The sequence below is a fragment of the Myotis lucifugus genome, unplaced genomic scaffold (assembly GCF_000147115.1).
Source record: "Myotis lucifugus unplaced genomic scaffold, Myoluc2.0 scaffold_5, whole genome shotgun sequence".
Classification (NCBI taxonomy): Eukaryota; Metazoa; Chordata; class Mammalia; order Chiroptera; family Vespertilionidae; genus Myotis; species Myotis lucifugus.
The window spans coordinates 12,463,919-12,488,168 of record NW_005871053.1 but is presented as its reverse complement, the minus strand read 5'-3'; the positions used below and the strand labels follow the sequence as shown (position 1 = coordinate 12,488,168).

The 24,250-nt window shown below is 37.9% G+C and overlaps 1 protein-coding gene across 5 annotated transcripts in view; it reads left to right on the top strand.

Annotated features, from left to right (window-relative positions):
* CERS6 (ceramide synthase 6) overlaps nucleotides 1-24,250 on the top strand; it is a 251,703-nt gene that overhangs the window by 200,469 nt on the left and 26,984 nt on the right. For all 5 annotated transcript variants that reach the window (XM_006083176.3, XM_023745271.1, XM_023745279.1 and 2 more), the window contains 2 exons: nucleotides 2,796-2,924; nucleotides 5,985-6,091. In XM_006083176.3, the coding sequence (XP_006083238.1) occupies nucleotides 2,796-2,924; nucleotides 5,985-6,091 (236 nt within the window). The remainder of the gene's footprint in view (nucleotides 1-2,795; nucleotides 2,925-5,984; nucleotides 6,092-24,250) is intronic.

Below are 24,250 nucleotides of genomic sequence, written 5' to 3'. Positions count from 1 at the left end.
GGTCGCCAGACCAGTCTGTTTTGAATAAAGGCTTTCGGAATCAGTCTTCAGTCTGAGGCCGACAAAAATTCCCAATCTCTCTACTAAAAATGCAGTGAAACATTATCAACTTAAAATGCTAAGGTTCCTGCAGCCATATGTGTGTCTACATACACACCAGTCGTTTTTAGCAGTAACAGGCATGAGGATGGGAGTTCCCCACCCTGCATTAATAAAGTCCAAATTGTGTTTAAAGACTGGTATTTGGACCAGACTGTGTCTACATAAAAAAAATGTGTCAGGGTGAGATGTGTGTAACACATAAAATAATGATTCCATATTCCAAGGCTTTTATTAAAGATATTTCATTGTATATAATGCTTTTTTGAAACAGAAATGCAAGACAAAATTCATTATTCATGCTTTATTCGTATTCATACAGATATGACTGTATAATGAGAATTGGTCTTCTGTTATGGGCATAACTCTGAGTCTCTCAGTAATAAATGACTTTTGGAACCAGGGAAATCATATGCAGAAATCATCCTCACAAAACAAACTTTGAAAAGCAAGGCTTTTGTTTTGAGAGGGTCCTTGACATATTGCCAAGGGCTTTGTGTTGTTTATTGACATTTATATCAGGAAACTTAATTATAAAATGATCCTAATCATCCATAAGTGGATTGATTAAAATATAAATTTTAATCAACTTATATTTATTCATTTTAAAATTAAATAGAAAAAATTCATCTTTTAGTGAGTCAAGAGCAGTCATTCAGGGCTGAGCAATGGGAAATGTGGAAAGTATTATTCCAGCTAGGCATGGGCAAATATAAGCTCACTGGACTGTTGAATTAAGCTCTGTATGTTTTCATTTAATTATGCTTAGGAAACAGTTTAAATATCAGTTGATAGGGTAGCTCCACTTTAACTGATTCATTGTTTTTGAAATAGCTATTGTCTGGTAGGTCATGGAACCTAATACATTTTGGATAACAGTCTGGAGAGAACACATGTGGGAAACACTATCAGAGCAATTTTTATTGTATGCCTAAAATATTTGGGTATTGTCCAAGTTTAATGATTTAGGAAAATCCTAGATAGTACCCAGAGAAAATCAGAAGTAGGTAAGGCTGGTAAATTGAGTTGACACATGATCACTCATTAAACTCAGAGCATGGTCATCATTTCTCTGTGCCAATGAACTGGGAACTACATGTGAATGTGGTTCTGGAGGAAGGAGCATAGTGATAGGTCAGTAGGTGGCAGAAGTTTGCAAGACTCAGTTCTGCAGTTCTACTGCAGGCAGATAGAATTAACTGATGATTCTTCCAACAGTGGTATTCACTGTCAGTGCAATATGGCTAAGTTAGCTGAAAACAAGAGAAATAGTTGCACTTCATTTAAAAAATTATCTGACCTGATTTAGGAAAGTCTTCGAATAACACCATTTGGTTCATTCATTTCATTATAACAGTAAGATGCTGTCGGTATATCAATTAGCCCGTGGTAAAATTGATTTTGTTATATGTTGTTTCACTTAAAGTCACAGAACCTATAACTGTCCTTAAGTGAGGGCTTACTCTACCAGTAATAAATCAGAATGTATGGTTATCAATAAATGTTTGGCAAAAAAGTAACCTCTGGACATGTTCACCAAAGTATATACAGAGCCGTTTAAACATTGTGGGGTTTCTAAAACATACACATTTAATTTTATTTATCATTTTCATTTCAAGTTTGACATAAATATAAAGAGACATTTTAAGAGTTCTGTATCATAGGAATTTAAACATTAAAAATACCCATAGCTTTGTAGGGTCACGGTATTTAAATTAAAATCAAATAATTGGAAATGTTTTTGATATAGGAACTATACAATGAAATAAATGGTTGAAGGACCTAGTAGGAGCGATATTTTATTTCTTGTGGATTATCATTTTACTTTCATGATCTAAACAAAGACCATTGTTTGAATGTTTTAAAACCATTTAAAAATCATAGAAGTTGGGCCTTTCAAACTCCAAAAGTGTATGACATCAACAGTTACTGAATAGAGGATGTTTCATAATATGCTTTCCATTTTGGCTAATTTTTTATGTGTCTCTACATGAATGGTCTAGAGGGGAGTAATCCTCTTTCTCCAAGGGTTCGAGTAGATCACCATTAGAGCCAGTCCTGGCACTTAAGTCCCTGAGAAGTTCAAGCTTACTCTGGGAGAAATATAGATTAAATAAGAATAAAAATATCAATGAAAAGGAGACTTTTTAAATTTTTATTGAATTTATTGGGGTGACATTGGTTAATAAAATTATATACGTTTCAGGTGTACAATTCTATAATACATCATCTGTATATTGTATTGTGTCCAGCCCAAGTTAAGTCTTCCTCCATCACCATTTATTCCACCTTTACCTTCTTAGAGAGACTGTATTTCTAAGCAACAGAAATTTCCTATCACAGGAAACCATGTCCAGATGGTCAGGAGCTATATCAGTATCTGAGAAAGATGATCTTTTCACATGGGCCAAGAAGTAGCTCCTTTGAAGTTTACCAAAATAAGGATGGCCACTATTCCATTATTTTTGTTAAAATTTTTAATAACTATAGACAGATGCTGGTAAAAATTCAGAGTTTGTGTAGGATCCATCAGAGAAGCCAATATGTTATCATTCTCGTTTTAATATCCCACTGAGCATATTCCAGAAGAAGGATGCAGAAGTAGTCAGAGAAGTGGTCCATTTGGACTTGCACTGCTACCCAAAAGATTTTCCTAAAATCCTAACGTGGCTTTGTTTTGTTTTTCCTTCCCCAAGGACTTCGGCATTATGTTCCTGCATCACCTGGTGTCTATTTTCTTGATTACCTTTTCATATGTCAACAACATGGCCCGAATAGGGACCCTGGTTCTCTGTCTTCATGATTCAGCAGATGCTCTTCTGGAGGTAAAAGTTTATTTCATCTTTGAGATTACAAAATCTACAATTCAGGAAGTCCTAAGATTATCACTTCTTCTATATTGTGCTAAATGTTGCTGGCGACAAAAGTATATGACTGCGTTGAAACTGTGGGGTATTGCTTTGTAGGTGAAATTGGTAAAAGTGAGACTTTAAATTAGCTTATAAATTTTTGTATTAAAAATCTTTATCATGTTGACATTCTTTATTAATGGAATAATAAATACCTTCACTATTCCACACTTAAGAAATGAATGTTTTACATTAAGAAAATTATTTCTTGTGCCCTAGCTGGTTTGGCTCAGTGGAGAGTGTCAGCCTGAGGAATGAAGGGTCCTAAGGTCGATTCTGCTCAAGGGCACATGCCTGGGTTGTGAGCTGATCCCCAGTAGGGTGTGTGCAGGAGGCAGCCAATCAATGATTCTCTCTCATCATTGATATTTCTATCTCTCTCTCCCTCTCCCTTCCTCTCTGAAATCAATAAAAATATATTTTTTTAAAAAGGAAAAAATTATTACTTGAATAGATTTTATTTCTTATGTTATAAGTTTCACACTTATTTATCCAAAAAGTGTATATAATTCAGTTTGGTTATTAATGGAAGTTGTTTTTTACAGCAAAAAGTGTGTACAAACTGCAAAGAATATGTAAAAATTGTTTTTTGTGCATATAAGTGTAAAAAGTATCCGAGGATATATTGGTTGCACTTTGGTTAACTTTCTAAACCATTATCACTTAGAATTATTAAAGTAGCAACAAAAGAAAAAAGAAAAAATGTTTCTAGCATAAGTCAAAATATGAAATCTCCAGCAAAATTTTTATGTAGTATTTACTCTTAATTACATACTCAGTAATGTTATATTATTAAATAAAAGTTTTTTCTATACTAATAAATTTCTGTAACTTGTCAAAAATAACCTACCAGAGTACAAATTCCATGTAGAAGTCGGTCTTAGAATCTGTATTTTGATTTTTTATTCCTCTTGGCCCAAAGTTCTCCTTTAAAGCATTTACTATCACTGTGAATGTAGAATAAAGGTGCCCTCAAATAATGATTTGTTATTGCATTATAAGCAGAAATTTCCCACACCATAAAATTGAATTTATAAAGGCAGTTAATCAAGACTTGAAGTATATATAGCATTTTATTAAAAACTTGGTCCCTATAAATTTATGAAATAGAAAAATAGTCCTAATGGGCTAGGCTATGTCACAGGATAGTTTGGCAGTAAGATTTTTAAGTGCTTCAAGCTGGGCTCTATACCACATATTTCTTAAAAGAGAAATATAATTAGTATAAAGACAATCCCTTGAAAATCAGTTACTATTTGGTTAAATCCTAAGTATGCTTGAAAGTAGAAATTTATACAGCACTGCACAGTTTTGAAATCAATCCTGTACAGTCTGCCTACTTTAATCTCTGTGAAAATAGCTGGCATGATGGTTGGCAGAGCCCCGATTCAGAAAATGTTGATTGAGTCATCTTGTACCACTTCAATCTAGAAAAGAAAAATAATCCAGAAATCCCAGCCATGTGGGTAAAAGCAATGTTCTTCATCACCTGGATCCCCTTTTATATTATAAAATAATGCTCAAGTATATCCAAAATAATGAGATATGTTGACTGCCAACTCTTTGAGGTGCGACCTATGGCCTAGACTTGTCCAAAAAATTGATACTTAATGCTTTTTTATTGAATACTGGTAAACGAATATAAAAGAACAACTACCCAGAGGAGATAGAAGATGCCTTTTCTCAATATAATTTGCGGTCTCATACCCAAAGTATTCATGAAATTAAAAGCTTCCACTCAGCTAATTGGTATTTCCCTTTAGGAATATAATTCTCTCATAGCTTTGTGTTTTACTTAAAGCTATTAAATTATAGCTTCTGTCAACAATCTTTTCAAGTTTGACTCAGCTAATTTAATTTAACTTTCCAAAAAGTAGGAAATAATTCAGAAGACTTCAATTTATAACCCTGTAGGCACAGCGGTTCTCAACCTGTGGGTCGTGAACAATGAAAATACATCCTGCATATCAGATATTTACATTACAATTCATAACAGTAGCAAAATTATAGTTATGAAGTAGCAACAAAAATAATTTTATGGTTGGGGGTCACCACAATATGAGGAACTGTATTAAAGCGTCGCGGCATTAGGAAGGTTGAGAACCACTGCTAGGGGAACATGCTTATGAATTCTTGGTGAAAATGTAAAAAGAGGTGATCAAGCAAAATTATATTTTCAGTGTCATCTGTTTTTTACTTAGAATCATCCGTAAATAGTAGATGGTAGAGAAAGGGATGTGATTTCTTCCCTAGACTAATTTATAATATAAAAAGTCATCACTTAAATCACTACCATAAATATTAGAGTACTTCTAACAGACACTTGCAACTTTAGTGACTTCCATCCAGAAGATGACTCGTTAATGTAACATTGAAAATTATACCTAAATGGATTCATTGAAAAAACATGATCTTGACACATTCTCCATTTCTAAATTTTTTTAGAATAAACCAAGAAACTATCTCCCCAGAATACTCTTTATGCCTGTTTAAAGAAAACCTATAATTCTAAGGAGAAAGGAGAAAATATACAGGAAGGCTTCATATATACTGTATAAATTTTGTCTCAGTGTTTGGGACTCATTGAAGGTTTAAAGAATTATATTACACTTTCTATTTTGACCTGTTCTGCAGAATTCTTGTTCTGGTGTGTTTGGCTTGCTAATATCATCTATAATGCAAGAATTTTCTTATTTTCCTATTTTTCTGAAATCAACCATATAATTGAATTTTTCAGGTTGCTGAATATTTGATTCAATCTGTGACAGTCAGTAGTTCTACTTAGAGCTAATGCTGCATTTCACTTGACTTATGGGTAATTTATAAATACTGATGCATGATGAATGACATTGCAAAGCAGCAGGCAGTTTCATGCATCTGATAAGTTATACCTTATAGGAGACTCATGCATATTGAAAGAAACTTTTTAGTTATCAATTTGACTAAATTAATATGTCCTATTTCTTCTTTCCATAGGCTGCCAAAATGGCAAATTATGCCAAATTTCAGAAAATGTGTGATATCCTGTTCGTTATGTTCGCCATGGTTTTCATCACCACGCGACTGGGTATATTTCCTCTCTGGTGAGTGTGCCAATCTTCTTTCTAATAGAGCTACTGTTCCAGATAGGCTTTATGAATCATTTTCCTTGGGAATTTACACCAAATACTTAGTAAGAGGTTTAAAGAAAGTGAGGGAGTAACATTATAATAACGATGTATGGTGTCATCTGGGTATTAGACTTATTGGGAGGATCACTCCGTAAGTTACATAAATGTCTAATCACTATGTTGTACATATGAAACTAATATAATGTTGTATGTCAACTGTAATTGAAAAAAAATTAAATTAGAAGTACATAAATAATACTATTTGGGGGGAAAGTGAGAGAGGAACTCCAGAAACAGCTTGATTTCTTCTTCCCGAAGAGGGTTGCACTCTCTACTAACATTTCCCACAGGATAGTGAGAAAAAGATGTGGCTACGTAGGTTCTGAAGCCACTGAAAGCTATCATTTTGGGGTCCAGTTTAGAATATGATTCAAAAACCTTAAACATGAAAGTTGGACTTAATAAAGGGAATGTGGTGTTGCAACCAGCTATCCATCAAGGCTTCTCCTATATCAGGGATTCACAAAGGGTGTCCCTGGACTGACAGCAACAGCGTCACCGGGGAACTTGTTAGAATTGCAACTTATTGGGCCCCAACCTGCGACCGACTGAATCACAGACTCTGGGGGTGGGGCCTGGCAACGTGTGTCTTCACAAGCCTTCCTGCTGATTCTGCTCCACATTGAAGTTTGAGAACCACTGTCCTGTATAATTCTCTCATCAGCTGTGTGTATAGCTAAAGCAGATGGAAGGAATAACCTAAAACGAATCCCTAGAACTCGCTATGGCTAGATTTGTTTTGTTTTGTTAAGAGCTAAGAAAACAATATGACAGAAATTGATGGAATTTGACAGTCTTTCCTATAGAATATAGATTTACCATCATTAATCATTTTTTGGAAGGCTATTAACTCAAACTAGAGAAACAATGAGACTTCCACATCACTTAAAGTCTACCATTGATGGCAGATTTTTTTTCTCCATTTTTTAGAAATTGATTTGAATGGAAAATTAAAGCAATGGAAATGGGGGAAAGCTGAGAAATGAAGGCATGCAATGATACCTTGCTTTCCAGCCCCAATAGAAAAATAAATGGGGTTTTCAGTGAGTAACATCTAACACTGGGGTTCCATACACACACACACACACACACACACACACACACACACACACACACACAGTTTTTCCTTGAGGCTGGTGGCCCTTTTGGTCATGCTTGTTAGGAAAATCATTTCCAAGCAGCAGTGTATAGTCCAGTGATGGCGAACCTTTTGAGCTCGGCGTGTCAGCATTTTGAAAAACCCTAACTTAACTCTGGTGCCGTGTCACATATAGAAATTTTTTGACATTTGCAACCATAGTAAAACAAAGACTTATATTTTTGATATTTATTTTATATATTTAAATGCCATTTAACAAAGAAAAATCAACCAAAAAAATGAGTTCGCGTGTCACCTCTGACACGCGTGTCATAGGTTCGCCATCACTGGTATAGTCCAATAGGCATTTATAGTTTTATATGGTTGTAAGAAGGAAACATTCAAGTAATTTTGAATATAATGTGTCTGTAATTATTTCTGCATCAGGGATCTTTCAAGATTACTAGCAGAACTAGTGGTAAGAGTTTTAGTAGAAGAAATTTGAGCAAAATCCAGGAATTATTTCTCAAAGAATGTTAGGAAGCTTTTCCTACTTTGTATTTCTGAGAAACCTGAGTTTTAAAAAAAATAAGCATTTCTCTCAAGTACTTCAATTTATTTATTTTCCTTTAAGGGTAGAATTAAAATTGCGATGTACCTCTTCTCCTTTCCAGGAGTTAATGTGCGAAAAAGCTCTTCAGGTTTAGACAGTAATGAGTTACCTAGAACATAGACCCCAGAATATAGAAATGATGTAATACTACTAATAAGATGCCTCCTGGGAAATGTCCAATTATAATGACATAAACTAGCTCCTTAGAAAAATCCTTGTAACCAAACACAGAATAAGAGCTTATATTGCAGATGCTATAGGGCATCTGCTACCATTCCCCTTATTGCAGCCAAGATTTTCAAAAGGCACCTTGAGAAGAGAAATATTTCATTGTTTGTAATATAAGAAATAATGTATATACCTGCTGTCATCTGGGAATAAACTTCAGATACTCTGGTAAATATGTTAGTGCTTAGATGACCTTTGTTTTGACCCTGTTTCAATTACTGTACTAGAGTGTAATGGGTACTGTTAGTATTTAAGATTGTAACGTGAATGACAATATATAGTGTCTTAAATATTTTCATTAATACTGAGAAATTATTCAAAAGTTCCTTTCGGATTAGGGAATCTCACAGTTGGGAGGGACTCTATGGTTTACTGGCTCTATGTTCTTCTCTCACTCCCTCTTCCCAGGTTAGGAATCTTTCTATCAATTTTCCTGATCAAACGTATTGTTTTAGAGGCCAAGGGAGAAATAGTTTTTATATGAAACAGAAACTTGGGTCCTTATAACTTCTAAGCTAGAGGTTCTTACTCTTGGTTAGAACCCCCTGAAATTGTATGAAAAACGTGTGTGTGTGTGTGTGTGTATGTTTGTGTGTGTGTGTAATTTTTTCCTGGAGGAGGGGTATGGCTTTGTCAGATTCTCAGAGAGATCTGTGGCTCCTGCCCTCCTTAAAAACGTGCCTTTCAGAAAACAGACTAAGTATACCCTACCACCTCTAGCTGGAAACACTTAAGAATGTGAAGATTTCTACTATGTCATCTGTAAGCTTTCTCTTCACTAGAAAGCATATTTAATTCCTTCTATTATCCCTGCTTGTCATTCTCTTTTGTTTGATTCTCAGAATTCCTCTTGTCATAATGTTCCAAATGTGAACTGGCTGGTTCAAAATATAATAAACCAGGCTTTATTTATAACTGCGTCTCTTCCCGTGCAGCTTGCCATTGCATCAGCTTTAATAAGCAGCTTTCACTGTGTACCAGCGATGACCTGATAAACATCGGAGCTGCCTCATCCTAAATTTACTAGGTCTTCCTTGTCCTAAATTTATTTCATTTTTACATATTTTTATTTCTAATTATGGTTTATTTGTATACTTAATTGTACAAACTAATTTATTCCTGTTAGATTTCATCATGCTGTTTTCCAATACTCTATTCCTAGAACCCCTAATATGAGGGTCTTCTGAACTATATCCAGTGCTATATTTATTCCTTCCACCTTTATGCTACTTGCATGTATGCCTTTCATGCTTCCCCCAACTCATTGAAGAAAAAAGTTGCCTCAGATGAACTCCTGATACACTCCTGAAGAATTTCTTTAGGCTGGCCTCAATTTCTCAACCACCAGTCTTTCTTTATGATTTTTCTACTTATTAACATCTTAAAACTGCTTTCATCATGCCTGCTATTTCTCCACATTTCTAAGGTGTAATAAAAGACTTATGGTCCTGGCCAGTATGGCTCAGTTGGTTGGGTGTCATCCTGTACACCAAAAGGTTGCCGGCTCAGTCCCCGTAGGTGGCATGCAGGAGGTAGCAGATTGATGTTATGCTCTCACATCAATCTTTCTCTCTCGCTCTCCCTTGCCCTTCCTCTCTATGTATTTTATAAAAGACTTACGAAAGTAAGGTCTTATAAAAGTCAAGATTTGCTCTGTGTTTAAGACATCCTCTGCACATGTAGAGGAAGGATGAAAAAGAATAGGGGGCCCATCTGGCATGATTTAATTTTAGGGGCCATTGTTGGCTCCTGGCTCTTTATTTTGAAACTAGAGGCCCGGTGCATGGGTGGGCTCCAGCCGGCCTGCCCTGATGGGGGCCGATCAGGGCCGGGCCAGCTGGGGTGAGGGGCCACAGGCAGTTGGCAGGCCGGCCCTGCCCCCCAATTGGGGTGGGGGAGGCCAATCGGGGGCGAGGCCGGCCGGAGGGAGGGGCTGCGGGCCGATCGGGGAGGGGCATTATTGGGGGCAGGGCCAGCCAGGCCGGTTGGCCAGCCGCAGTGGGCATCTTAGCGACCAGTCATTCCGGGTGTTCCGGCATTCTGGTCTCTGGCTTTTTATATATATAGATACTCACCCTCATGTGTTTGATTATTCATCTGCAACACTGAGCTCGCCAGTCTAAAACTTCCAGTCTTTGCATTTTCCATGTTGTGTAGGTGTGGACTGTGAACCTTCCCATTTACTACCATTTTTTAATGTACTTAGTGAATTTATTGGGCACTTATGGTGTAGCAGTACTGGGCTGGGTGCTGAAAGTTCAATCAGACAGTAGGGCTTCCCTTGGAGCACTTGCAGCTGAATCCCTCCAGGTCCCCTCAGTATTCTAGTTTATAATTTTGGGGACCTAGAGATTATTCGTTTTTTGTGGCCATTTACTGGAGATAGATAATATAAATGGATTGCAGTATTCAGTAGTTTGGTTGAGGAGTTCTGCCAGCTAATAACGTATAATAGATAGAGTACATATGTGTGAAATAGTCACTGGCTACTGGAGGGAAAGTGCTGGAGGTCGATTGGACTTAAGTTCTAACAAGCATTTCATAAACTTATTTCTCCTTCAGATATTTGTGCTTCTTTTGGAAGAAGAAGCTAAATTATTCCCTGTGCTTTCTACTTCTTTCCATTTTCAATCCATTCACTTTGGAATCAGCAGCAATACCTTCCATGTTCCTCCTGACTGTATTTGTGTTCCCATCAGAATCCTTGTTAATTCATGGGTTTAATGATACTTGTTTCATTCTCTGTTGCATCTCTGGTTCATTTGTGTTATTGCTTCACAAAGACATACATGTGAGTGGCCTTTTCAGAACCATGCACTGCCCAGACTCTCTTTTGGTTACAGTACATCCTTCTAGAACAGTACTGTCCAATAGGAATATAATTCATATTTCATAGTAATTTTAAATTTTCTGGTAGCCACATTAAAAAATAAAAATGTGAGATCCATTTAAGTGTTTCATTTAACTCAGTATATCCAAAGTAATATCATTTTAACATGTAATCCATATTAAAATGGAGATACTTGTATTCTTTTATTACATAAGGAATCTTCAAAATTGGGTAAGTGTCTTACTGCATCTATTCAAAGGCATTTTAGCCTTTACATTGTAGTTGGACAGTCAGTGATTTGATCCTTTTTGACAGTAAGCTTATCCATCATTGTAAACTGTTATCATTTTCATTGATCTGCATGTCTTTCGTCAACTCCCTCTGTGTGTAAGCCCTAAAGTTCCTAACAATTTTCCATATTTTATGAAGCTGTGGTTTCTATTGGCATAGAGTAGATTATACTCAATCTCATTATAGCATCTGTCACAATGCCTTGCTCACAATGGCCACTCAATAATACCTGTTGAGTGAATTAGGTACTTTTTATTCTAAATGGTCTCACATCTGTTTTCTTAGTTGAGTTCCTTAAATCATTGTGAAGTGAGTAGGTGCATTTTCTCCCTTATTAAACAGAGAAGACTGATTCATTTAGTCAATGATTTACCTAGTTTCTCTGGACTCTGGTCTCCTGCCATTGGTTCAATTCAGAAAGTACTTACTAAGTTCCAGTTGTTCTTCCTACAATATAATATTATCTTCTTTAAGAGGTAGGCCACATACACACACACACAACACACGAAAGAGGTAGGCCATAAAGTTACCTATGAAATATATTTTTTGGTAGTTGATACATAAAGGGTCATTTTTAAATGATTGTCCTTATTATTCTGCCCCAGATGAAGATGTAAGCATTGTCATCTCTCGGCCATACATTAGAATCTGGTAACAAAAAAGGCAAATCCACAAAAATCTTGAAAAGGAAGGAGCATTGTGTAGTCAATAGAAAGACTGCTTGCTTTGAGCCATAGTTCTCTCCTTCACTGTGTGTCTAAAGACCAGGTATATAACCTTTCTGCATCTATGTCCTAAACAGAAAAATAATAATGGCAAATGCTCCACCTATCAACCAGGAAATGTTAAGGATCAAATGAAATATTGTTTGTAGCAATAATCTATAACTATAAATACCTTATAAATATTAAGCACTTAAAAATAAGTTGTTAAAGATGGAAATCTCCATTGTGGTCATATATTCAAATTTTTTATTATATTTTATAACCTCCAATTACTCTAGATTAATGAACCATAGCCATAGGTATTTTGAAATAAAATTATCTCTCCAATTAAGAGGCTCAAAACAATTTTGTTTTAGTTACTTCTGTTCTTAGCACTCAGTGAGCATACACAGGGCTGCATTATTCCCTCAATTCCAAGTGACCATACCTATCCTGAGCCACCACAAATAACCAGTACTCTCTCAGACTCTCATAGCATTTTATAAAATGCAGGTAGGCTAGTTCTTTGCTATAAGTCACAGACTCACAAGCCATTAGCCAGCCAAGAGTGGGCATACCACAGTTGTCAGAACCTCTTCCCATGGCCCCATGGTGACTTTCACATCCCCATTCATGTCCCACCAGTGCCAGCCCCTGAGCTAGAGGAAAGTTAGTCAGATATGTACCTTAAATGGTATGCAGCAATTCAGACAGAAGCATGAGACTTCTTAGAATGTTTCTGTTGATCTCTGTTCTGCAAAATGGGGAAATTATTTGCTGATTTGCAAGGTTTCTGCAATTAAAAGAAAAAAATTATAGAGGGTTCTTGATCACTTTTTACCATTCTCCATAATAAGATTTGAAATTCTTATCGATGCACATGGGAATATCATCTTCTTCTCTGATTATTTTTCAAAATATATTTTGTCACAGTAGTGTGGCTATTATATGCTTTTCTGAATATCTGGTAAGATTAGTCTCAGAGTTCACAAATTTGGAGAAGCTGGGGGGTTTTTTTCCCTCTGGAATTCCTGGATAGATTTTTCTCTGAAATTATTGTTGGTGTTTGTTTGTGTTAAATATATTTTAAAAAGAGATAATATGAAACCTGAAATCGTTGGTTGTTGGGTATTTTGGCATGTTTTTAATAATACATATATTAGTATCAGTAAATATCTTTTTAAGATGGGGTTGAATTGTATGAAAATAATGTCAATTGAGATGTATTATCTCTTCATGTGAACGTAATAATTTTAGTATAATTTCGAGATTAAAGGGCTAGACCAAGAGTCAATAAACTATGGCCTGTAGGACAAATCAGTCCATCACCTGTTTTTATAAATAAAGTTTAATTGGAACACAGTCTTGCCCATCTGTTATATAGTGTCTTTGGTGCTTTCTGCTACAATGGTTTGAATAGTTGGGACAGAATAAATAGTCTGCTAATCCTAAACTGTTTACCAGCTATGTCTTTTTTTTTCAATGCTCACCTGAGGCTATGCTTTTATTGATTTGAGAGAGAGAAAGATCGATGTGAGAGAGAAACATCAATTGGTTGCCTCTCGTATGTGCCCCAACCAGTGATAGAACCAAAACCTTTAGGTGTATGGGATGATGCTCCAATCAGCCGAGCCCCCCATTCAGGGCACCAGCTGAGTCTTTATAGAAGTTTGTCAACTCCGGAGCTAGGCCATTAAAAATGAGTCTGATGAGTCGTCAATGGAGTGATCTGTTTTAACAACATCTGAGTATTGTAATAAAGTCTAATGCCAGGGTCAGAGGTTTGAAAACTGTTTATTTGATGAAGAGCCTCACTTACTTGAAAGTGATGCTTTATGGGAAATACTCTAACAGATGAAGAACCCATGCCAGCTCTCTTCCATTTGCTTATGCTTTATAAAGCACAGTTGTACACCAGCATTCATCCCCACCTCCCTGAGTGTGAACTTGCCTCTCCATACAAAGCCTCCTTTCAACAGTCCTGAGCTCAGCCTGGGCCCACCTTCTGCCTTCCCAGTCTGGATCAGTACCTGAGCCATCCCAGAAACCCTTCCTGCAGAACTCCAGTGTGCCGGGCTCTATGGCACTGTAGGTAGAGGCCACCCTGGCTGTGTCCTTTCATTCTCAGAACTTCATCCATGCCATTTCTGGGATGGCAGTATAGGCAAGGAGATAGAACCTCAGCATCCCTGGGAGTCACCCTGTTCCTTATGGGGATATAGCTTATCATGTATTATTATTTAACCTTTTATATCTTTAGGACAAGGGAGCAAACAATTTGCAAATTACTCAGAGGCAAGAAGCCACATTTTTTTTGAGCCGCTTATTCTTTATAGATCTCTTAAGTGCACTTCACTATGAGCCTGCTATGTGTCAGGCACAGTGTGGATGTTAGGGATATAGATATTGATTAGGTTATGAGCCCAGGAATATCCAGCACTTCATCAAAAAATATTTGTTACATGAATGAATGAAATTTTAGAATCTCCCATGCACTTTGGCACAGTCACGATTGAGATTGCAGCCCACATGTGTCCTTCCTTATGCCATAGAATAGGCTAAAGATGACATGACTGAGTAGCTTTCAAAAGCAGGAGCATTCCAGCTACTGAATCATTTTGCTCAGGTAGAATTTATAGAAATAGAATTGTGCAATTGTTTCATAAATACTACCTTTTTCCTCAGATAACAACACAGAAATGCTTAATTTAAAATGTTAAATGTCAAAGATTTGGAAATACAGGAAGTAAATATCTACACTAATAAAAGAGAAACATGCAAATTAACCTTAACTCTGTCACTCCACCACTCTGCTACACCCACCAGCCAATCAGAGCAACTATGAAAATTAACCCAACAAAGATGGCGGTTAATTTGCATACATAGGCGTGGAGCAAAGACTGAAGATGACTGAAGATGGTGGCGGCCACAGAGCTGGAGCAAGCAGGAGGCTTGGGTTGCTCCCAGTGATGGAGGAAGCCAAGCTTCCAGCCCGCCCTAGGCTCTGCTCAAGGAGTGGCTGGGGACCTTGGTCGCCGGGGGCAACCCAGGCTTCCAGTCAGCCCTGGGCTCTGCTGGAGGAGCTGGGGGCAAAAAAAAGGAGGGGCTAGGAGCAGCCAGAGCGGAGAAGGCAAGCCTCGCTGCTGCGGCCGGACCAAAGGCCTGGGTCCCAGGTGCCAGAGGAAAACCGGTGCCGGCAGCCAGGAGAAGGAAGGCCTGTTGCGCGAATCTTCGTGCAACGGGCCACTAGTACGTATTTTAAAAATCATAGAACAAGTGGATATGCTGAAAATGCAAATTGTGACTAGGAGTCTAGTCAAAGGAGTGACGAGTACATGTGGCAGGTGGCTCCTGATTAGTACGGCATACAGGGAGGAAATTGTCGAGAGGTTCCAGGACAGCGTAGGAAGGGAGCACTTGCCCAAGAGAAGAAGTAAAAAGAAAAGGAAATACAGAGCATCTTTCCTCCATCCATGGGATAACCCAAGAAAGTGAGCAAGAGAACCCCATCCCAACAGCAAGGATGTCTGAGGGCCCTGGGCACTTGTTCCCAACCACCATCAGGGACTTCTCACCGGGCTTACATCAGGGCCAGGTTAGGTGCCCAACGTCCAATCTGTAGCAAACTCTGCATCTCTCAGAGCAACTTGCACCAACCCAATTTAGCTGTCTTAACTCCCTTTTTTAATGGACAGCATATAAACCCATGCCAAATTTTCATAGGCACTGTGTCTTAGACTACTTTGTATCCCATACAATCCCAAGTTGTGCTTTAAATAGAGCTGTCAGAAAATATACAATTTGATTTGTTGGTTGCTAATACATGGTATTGTGATCTTTCAGTTATATATTTAGTGGTTATAAGGAAATGTAGTATGAAGCATTCATTGAAATATTTACCAAAACTTATTTGGCCTGACCAGCATGGCTCAGTGATTGAGCATTGACCTATGAACCAGGAGGTCACGGTTCGATTCCCAGTCAGGGCACATACTGGGGTTGCAGGCTCCATCCCCTTTGGGGAATGTCCAGGAAGCAGCCAATCAATGATTCTTTCTCATCATTGAGGTTCCTAACTCTCTCTCCCTCTCCCTTCCTCTCTGAGATCAATAAAAATATATTTTTTATAAAAACTTGTTTGAAGAAAAGGTTCTGAATACATTCCATTTTTTTGAGTGGCATATAGAAATGGCCAGCCTGAAACAATTCCAAATGTTTTTCAATTCTGAGAGGTAAAGAAATACTATTTTAGTTCCATAACATTTTTAGATTGTCTTTTGAATTGACATGTAAATATAGTAAAATGTGTTTAGTGAAATGGAATAGTCTATTAATGATAATTTTATTGCCCAAGGGGTATGATAATCAGATAAGGAAATATTTTGGATTATTTCCCAAAAGAGCCTCCGGGGAGTGCCTTGGGTTGCCTTTGTTCCAACCTAGTCTCCTGTTTTCTCACCTGCTTTGCTCTGCAATCACAGTTGGTGAGAAGAATGTTAACTTGAAACAATACAAGATTATGAACCATCAAATAATAGTAGAATATTTTTCAGTAACTTTTTTTTATTTATTGTCTAAACTTTTACCATATGTCTCCTTTTTCCTCCATTGACTGAAGTTCCTTCAGTAACTTTTTGTTATGATTTTGACTAATAATAAATGAACAAAACAAAATAAGGAAAATTTTCTAATTATCATTATGTTAATCAGGATACTTCCATTAATCAAGATTATAGTCCAACAGTTGTTTTTGTTCTTATCCCATGGACATATCTAAGAATGTCTTCTCTTGTCTTCTACTGAAGGGCATAGACCTTGATAAAGCAATGACTATTTTAGGTTGATTAATTAAAGCACCATGTGAACACATTCTGCTCGGTCAATTCAGGAGCTTATGTGAAACACTGAAGACATTTTTCTTTGTGTAGAAGTCTCTTAAATTACCTCCCTTTCCCAGAATACTACATTATGTTAGGAGCATAATTTGCAAAGTCAGTACTTTATTTAAAAGGGTCAAAGCCCTTTCCTACACATTAAGGCTACAATATCTTCCAGAAATAAGTCAGGTGCTTCACAAAATAGGTTAAAGCTGCTGTGATGAAGTACTGAAGAGACAGCTTGATGTAGTGAATTCTCAGTAGTGAATTATTCATGGTGCGTGCCCCCCTTTTCCTAGCCATATAATTGCATTTATTTCAAATTGTGCCCCCCTCATACCATTCAAAAATGTAATTAGATGTTCGAGTCCCCTACTCGCAGTAGCAGTCACAGAGCATTTACCTGAAGTGCTGTTCTGGTGCTATTGTTTGATAATTATTCAGTTCCTATTCACCCTTCTGTACTCAAGAGTGAGTTGCTACAGGTCTGGGACCATGTCTCATTCTCCCTTTCAATTCTGATACTGTGACTCGCTGTGCGTTTGCTGATTTACCTTACAGATCTCTATGACTTATTGTAGGTTTTAATTCAGAATTCACTTTCATAAAGGTATTCTCCCCAGGCAGGTGGTTTGTTTACTTATTTCAATGTAACAGAATATCATCCTTTTGATTTTCTTTCTCCCTACACCTGGAAGAAATATTCTGAATGCCAGAGTCATGCTTATTTAAATTTCCTCTTCTTTTAAGTCACATATTGTAACTAACTCCCCTACCATAACTTGCCGACCCCATGCTATCCTTTAAAGCTAGTGTTTGGAACAAGCTTTCTTTCAGGCCCAGTGCAGGGGTCTGGACGTTGGGTAGCCCACACCGGACATACTGACTTGTGATTATTCTTTCTTTTTTCGAGCTTGATTTCTACCCATTCTTCAAAGGTATGAGGAAGGTGATAAAAGCTTGCCTTATTCTGAAAATAACTGCATACACAACTAGGATCATTGCTTATTTTTATCTTCTGGCCTGTTTTTCTTAAAAGAGGTGAAATAAAGTGGTGTTTTATTATATATACTAGAGGCCCAGTGCATAAAATTTGTGTACGGGTCGGGGGGTGTCCCTCAGCCCTCAGCCTCTCCAATCTGGGAACCCTTGGGGGATGTTCAATGCCTGATCCCACAGGGCCTAAACCAGCAGTCGAACAATCCGGGACTGCTGGCTCCTAACCGCTCACCTGCCTGTCTGCCTGAGTGCCCCTAACTGCTTCTGCCTGCCAGCCTGATCGCCCCCCTAACCGCTCCCTTGCCAGCCTGATTGATGCCTAACTGCTCCCCTGCCAGCCTGATAGCCCCCAACTGCCCTCCCCTGCCAGCCTGATCACCCCAGACTGCCCTCCCCTGCCAGCCTGGTCGCACCCAGCTGCCCTCCCCTGCTGTCCTGTTTGCCCCTAACTGCCCCCCTGCCGGCCTGGTCATCCCCAACTGCCCCTCTGCTGGCCTGGTTGCCCCAAGCAGCCTGCTGTTTGGTCATTACTGTTACTGTGATGGCATCCTGGACAATTTGCATATTCATCTATTATTAGTATAGATATGAGATAGCTAGATGATAAATGGATAGATATTTTATATGTATATTATATATATTTACCATATATAAACATATATCTTATTAATCTATATCTAAATAACTATATATTTTATTTATTTATTTATTTATTTTTAATATATTTCTTTATTGGTTTCAGAGAGGAAGGAAGAAGGAGAGAGAGATAGAAACATCAATGATGAGAGAGAATCATTGATCGGCTGCCTCCTGCACACCCCCACTGGGGATTGAGCCTGCAATCCAGGCATGTGCCCTTGGCCAGAATCGAACCTGGGACCCTTCAGTCCACAGGCCGATGCTCTATCCACTGAGCCAAGCCGGCTAGGGCAATAACTATATATTTTACATAAATATATATTATTTATCATGTATAATTATATTTATAGATAAAGTAAATATGTATTATTGCTATTTATACATTTTATTTATATACATCATTAGTGAAACCTTTGCTTACTCTTACCAACATCAAATAAATACCACACCAGCTGCTCCCATGAGTTTATGGGCTTTCTTTTTAGTAATTAAACAGCTGAGACTATTGATTGCTGCCTTCTGCAAAGGGAATAAAAGGAATAAAATTGAATGACGTATTTCCCACATAAACTGACCTTAATGGCTTTGAGATTTCAGATAAGGCAATTCCCTTGCATACATGAAAACCTAACAGTTTTATTAAAACTGTATTTTGCTGACACTTTTTGTACCTGGAGAGTCTTCACACTACAAACGGGTCTCAAACGTGCATACCATAATTTGTCTCCATGCTCAGGATTTGCTTCCCGGAGACAGTGTCTTGAGCATCTTGAAAAATAGCCAGTAGATTTCCAAACAGATCCAAACTGTTATCTCCTAAGGAAAGAGGGAAAAGAGGTTAGTTTTTCTTCTTTAAATGAACACCCTGCCCTGTCCCGGTGTGCAGTGACAATTTGCTGCTCCTGTCTCTACATCTAAAAAATTCTTGGCAGTAAAATGATACGCTGTCCCTTTGGAGAAGGAGAAGAAATATTTGACAGTAAGGTATGTTAGTTACTTGAGTTGTCATTTAACCAAGTGACTATCTAATAGTTGAATAGCAATATATAAAGTCATTTTTTTCTAAGGTATAAACAGCTGAGCTCCAGCACAGGAGGAAGACTAAGTACATTTATATTGACTTCTTCCAGCAATAACAAAGGCCTTTGATGATTATGAAAAGAGCTTGAAAGTAAATGGAAACATGGTGATGGGGAATGGGTAGGTCGGGGTGATAGGGATCTCACCCAAGAATCTGAATGGAAACAAACACATATGATAGTCACCTTGTCTCATGACTAATGTAGCTTGTCCTCAGGAAAGTTTCTTGGGCCTCCTGTTTGAACCTATGAGGGGGTGGAAATCACTGACAGTTTATATATTTTAACCAATGTTCAGAAAAAAGGAAAAAATCTACAATATCTAATGCTGCAAGGGAGATCAGGACAAATGAGACCACTGGTCATGTGAAATTGTGCGTGTGCCCTTCTTCATCTGTAAAATGAGAGAATGGAAATAAATATCAAAGATATCTCCCAGCTCTAAAATGGTTTGATTCTATGATTTTACAATTACAAATGGTAGGTGACCTTCCAATAAGAAATTTTTGTAGAGTATCCCTGCAAGGGATTTCTGAGTGGGGGATAGGGGGTGGGGACAAGTGAATGGTGGGCAAGAAGAGATAGTGGACAGAGAGGACTTGTTTAAAAAGTTTGTAGTGCATAGAAAGAAAGAAATGAGATGATCATTAGATTGATTACAGTATTGATTGAAGATTTTTACAGGATACTGGACATCTGTGCTTTTCCTAGAAACAGAGGAGGAAGAATACTTGTCAGTTAGTGAATTAGAGAAATGAGTCCTGCTTTTCAGAGATATGAAGGAGAAAGACAAGTATCCAGTGTTGGTCCAGTTAGATGACTTCTCAGGCGCCCATGATTCCTTGGGTCTGTGTAAAGGAAGAGATTGATGATACTGATGATGATGAAAATCAACAACAACAAAAACAGGAAAAAACTGAGCAAGCAGGATCCCAGAGGATTAACAGCTAGGTGGAAAGACAACGGTCTGAAAGTAGGAAACTTGTCCTTCTGAAGCATGAGACAAGGAAAGAAAGAGAAGGAAAGACTGGAATGGAAGGGGTATGCACGTGATAGAAAGTTAGATCTATCTGATAGTCTGTAGTTTTCTTCACAAGAAAACCACGGTCATACCTGACAAGATGTGGGAATTGCATTGGATTTGGGTGATATTTATTTCTGAGCTATGATAGGACCTCACCTTGAGCCAATGGTTCTTGAACTGTAGTTACTTCCTATGGACCTTGACCATTTAATAGCAGTGATTCAGTTTATGTATTGTGTTGTGACTGCCCACATTGACATATCTGCTCTCTGAATGGGTAGTAGCAAAATTCTCCTGCTATCCTTGTGGCCCCAAACCAATAACCATAACTATTTTCTATTGTATGAAACCTCAGAGAAAACTGAAACCCAGAAAAGTTAGATGTCTGGCCCAGGGCCACAGTGAGTTTTCATCATGGTCAAGAATAGAAATATATCTTCTGTTTTCTTTACTAGTGTTCTCTGCTGTAAGGCAATGTAGACTGAAGAATAAAGCCATGAACTAGGCTCACTGTGGCCTTACCCTTCGCTCTGCCACTGACTTTGGGATGGCTCAGTATCTCTAGGCTTCATTTCCTTATGAGGAAAAATTTTCTAGTTTAATGTATTAGGTCTTAAAGAATATATAGCAGCTTCAAGGACCAATTGAAGTTAAGTACCAAAGGTTCTGGCTACCTGGGATTTCATTAATTGGCTTCCAGCAATTAGAGGGTTATAGAAGGAAGAAAAGTTCATCATTCCAAGACATCACATGTTAATGAACAAACCACTTAAAGATTAATACCCTCTCAAATATTTTTCTGATGCCTTTGATGCCTTTCTCACCAGTCTAGTGAGATGAAAGAATGTCAAAGCAACACAAGTCAGTTACAAAGTGAAATTGTAAATGATGCATGATATACAAGATTTTATGAGGTCGATGAAAGTGATGCTGGAACTCTGTTTACAACATACCAAGGCCATTGCCAAAGGAGGAGTTGACAGATCACTTAACAATTGAGGAATGGACTATCAACAAGGATGGTGACATATAAGTACTTCAAAAAAGACATCTATGAATTTCAAAGAATTGTGAGGGACCCTTGGGAAAATGTGGAAGCCCTCAAATATTCTTGCATCTTCTTTTAAAAAGCCATGTACTATACCACTCAATTTTGAGGGCAGTTATATAACTCTCTCAATCAACACTTGATTCATTTAAGTTTGTTATAAGAATTAGAACATAATTTGAATTATAACCTAAATTGGATTACATGGGAGGAGCCTGCAACCAAGGTATGTGCCTTTGACCGGAATCAAGCTCCGGGCCCTTCAGTCCACAGGCCGACACTCTAGCCATTGAGCCAAATCAGCGAGGGTAGGAATCCAATATTTAGAAGTTTTATATTTTCTTCATGGTTTTTAGTTTTCTTTCTGAGCTTACCTTGTATTTTTCACATTTTTAATCACAGAAGGAAACAAGGGTCCTTTCATTCTCCTCCTACTGGAAGGGGTGTAATAGATTCTGTTCTTTCCTCAGCAGGCAGAGAATTCTTGGAGTGGGAAATACTTCTACCAGATGCCAAAGATGCATGCTTTGCCTGTTCAGGGAGGCAGAACAGCTGAAAAATATGATTGGGAAATAATCGATTGGTTTAAATTAGTGAGTTTCATTGATTCACTTTCATATTAGTGCTTTTCCTTTGGTCAGCTTAATCCCAAAAATCTCATGGAGAAGTAGCAGTTAATATCTTTCAAGGCAGCCCATCCCGCTATTCAGATGAACAGTTTTTCTAATCAATTTCTACATTGTCTGACAGAGAATAAAGCTTAATTCTCTTCTGAGATTCTCACTAGCTGTGTACTTTATTAACCCTAAGGGTCCCAAGAGATGGCGATGGTTACCGGTGTGGGACCCCAAGAGACGCCAAGAGGATGTTGGTACTGCTCACTCCGAGAAGCTATACTAATTTGGACAATTATAACACAATATATGAACTGAGTTGTTAGTATTGATGGTCAGAGTTCCCAGGAAGGAAGTGTTTGCAGCTCAAAGGCCATTGGCTCAAAGTGTAGCATAGAATATGTTGCTCTTCCCAGTTTGGTAGCCACATCTAAATGATGTGTATCACTCAGGTGCCCTGAGAAGCACATGCTGTTAGAAGTGGAGTTAGGAGTGTCAGAGCTTTATTAGGTGGTTTCGCTGTTCAAAGGGGAAGGGAAAGAGCTGGAGAGGGGCAGGCAGAGCTTTGGATAGTGATATAGCTGACCAACTTGGCCAGCCTAACAGAACTCCAGAGCAGTGATTGCTCGTTAGAGGAGTCCTGGGTTGGGCAGAAATAGGCAGCCCCTGTTATTCTGGTGTGTTCAGTCATGGCTGAGAGCTACCCAGCCTCATCTCAAACACTGTGGCAACATTCTGAAGCCACTGCCTCTGGAGCCTACCAGCTAACTGAATCCTCATAGCTGAATGGTGAGTTCTTTCTTGAAGGGAGGCCTAAGCAGCATACCTCCTTGGTATAACTCATGCCACTATAAATAGGAAGCTAATACTGAACCATCGAATGAACAAATTCTTCAGAAACAAAGACTCATACTCTTCAAAATGGCAGCATTTGGCAGTCTATGAGTTACAAATTTCAGTAGCCAACAGGGTTCACACGATTGTATTTTTGGGAACATACATTGCTTTGCTTTCAACTTAATTTTATTCTGAAGAATAGTGATTATAAAGAACTCATCCTGTATAAATAGTTTGCTTTTAAAAGTTGCTTAGCAGTGAGACAAAAACAAAAGAAAGAAGCAATTAGGTTTATATTTAGTGATGTGTCTATATGCATCTGCAACACATTTCAGGAATAATTCAAAAGGGCCAATCCATTTCATGCCTCCTGTTGCTAAATGAATGTGGGAGTCAAGCTGCTATTTTCACAGTGCAAGACATTTATTGTTGATAAAAAAAAATTCTCCCACTTATATATAATCAGTGTCCTGGCAAATGATGCTGGAGAACTCATCTCCTTAAGCATAAAGTAGAACAATCTTTAAAAAACTAAAAATTAGGCCTATGAGTTAAAAAATCAGTGACCACAAAGCAAAGCATATAAACACTTTCAGTTGTGTTCAAAGCCATCAGTTCTCTACTGAAAATGTCTTCTTTAGGTAGACAAGAGTGATCTTAATATCTCACCCCTCCTCAATTGAACAATACAGCACTTCGATTATTTAGTCAATATAGGACTATTTAGCTCAGTGTCTGGCTCATTCACAGTTATCAGTGTTAATACAACCAAATTTCAGCTAATGCTTATAGCAAACTTCTCCCCTATTCCCTATCCACCACCTCTCCAAAATGTGTATAAAGTCAATAACTAATTCAATTGAGGTTATGATAGATTTGGCCTATAAATTATTGTACCCACAAGTCATTTCTGCTTCCTAAAAGTTTATACAAGAATGATTTGTTCTGAGGTGTATCAGGGATGGGGGGGGTGACATCCCTAATATGTTTCTTCCATTTAGATGGACTGTGAAAACACTTTTAATCAGACTGCTTCATTCAGGCCTCTACAAGTATAATCCTTAGACTGAAATGGTTTCTGAGTGCAGAATAGAGAATGCCAGTGAGACCAGTAGCACTTAGAAATAAGTTTTCTAGGCTGACATAGCTCAGAAGGAAAGGAAAGGAGATATAGGAAGGTTAAATGAATTTATTTTCCACTGATAGCCTGC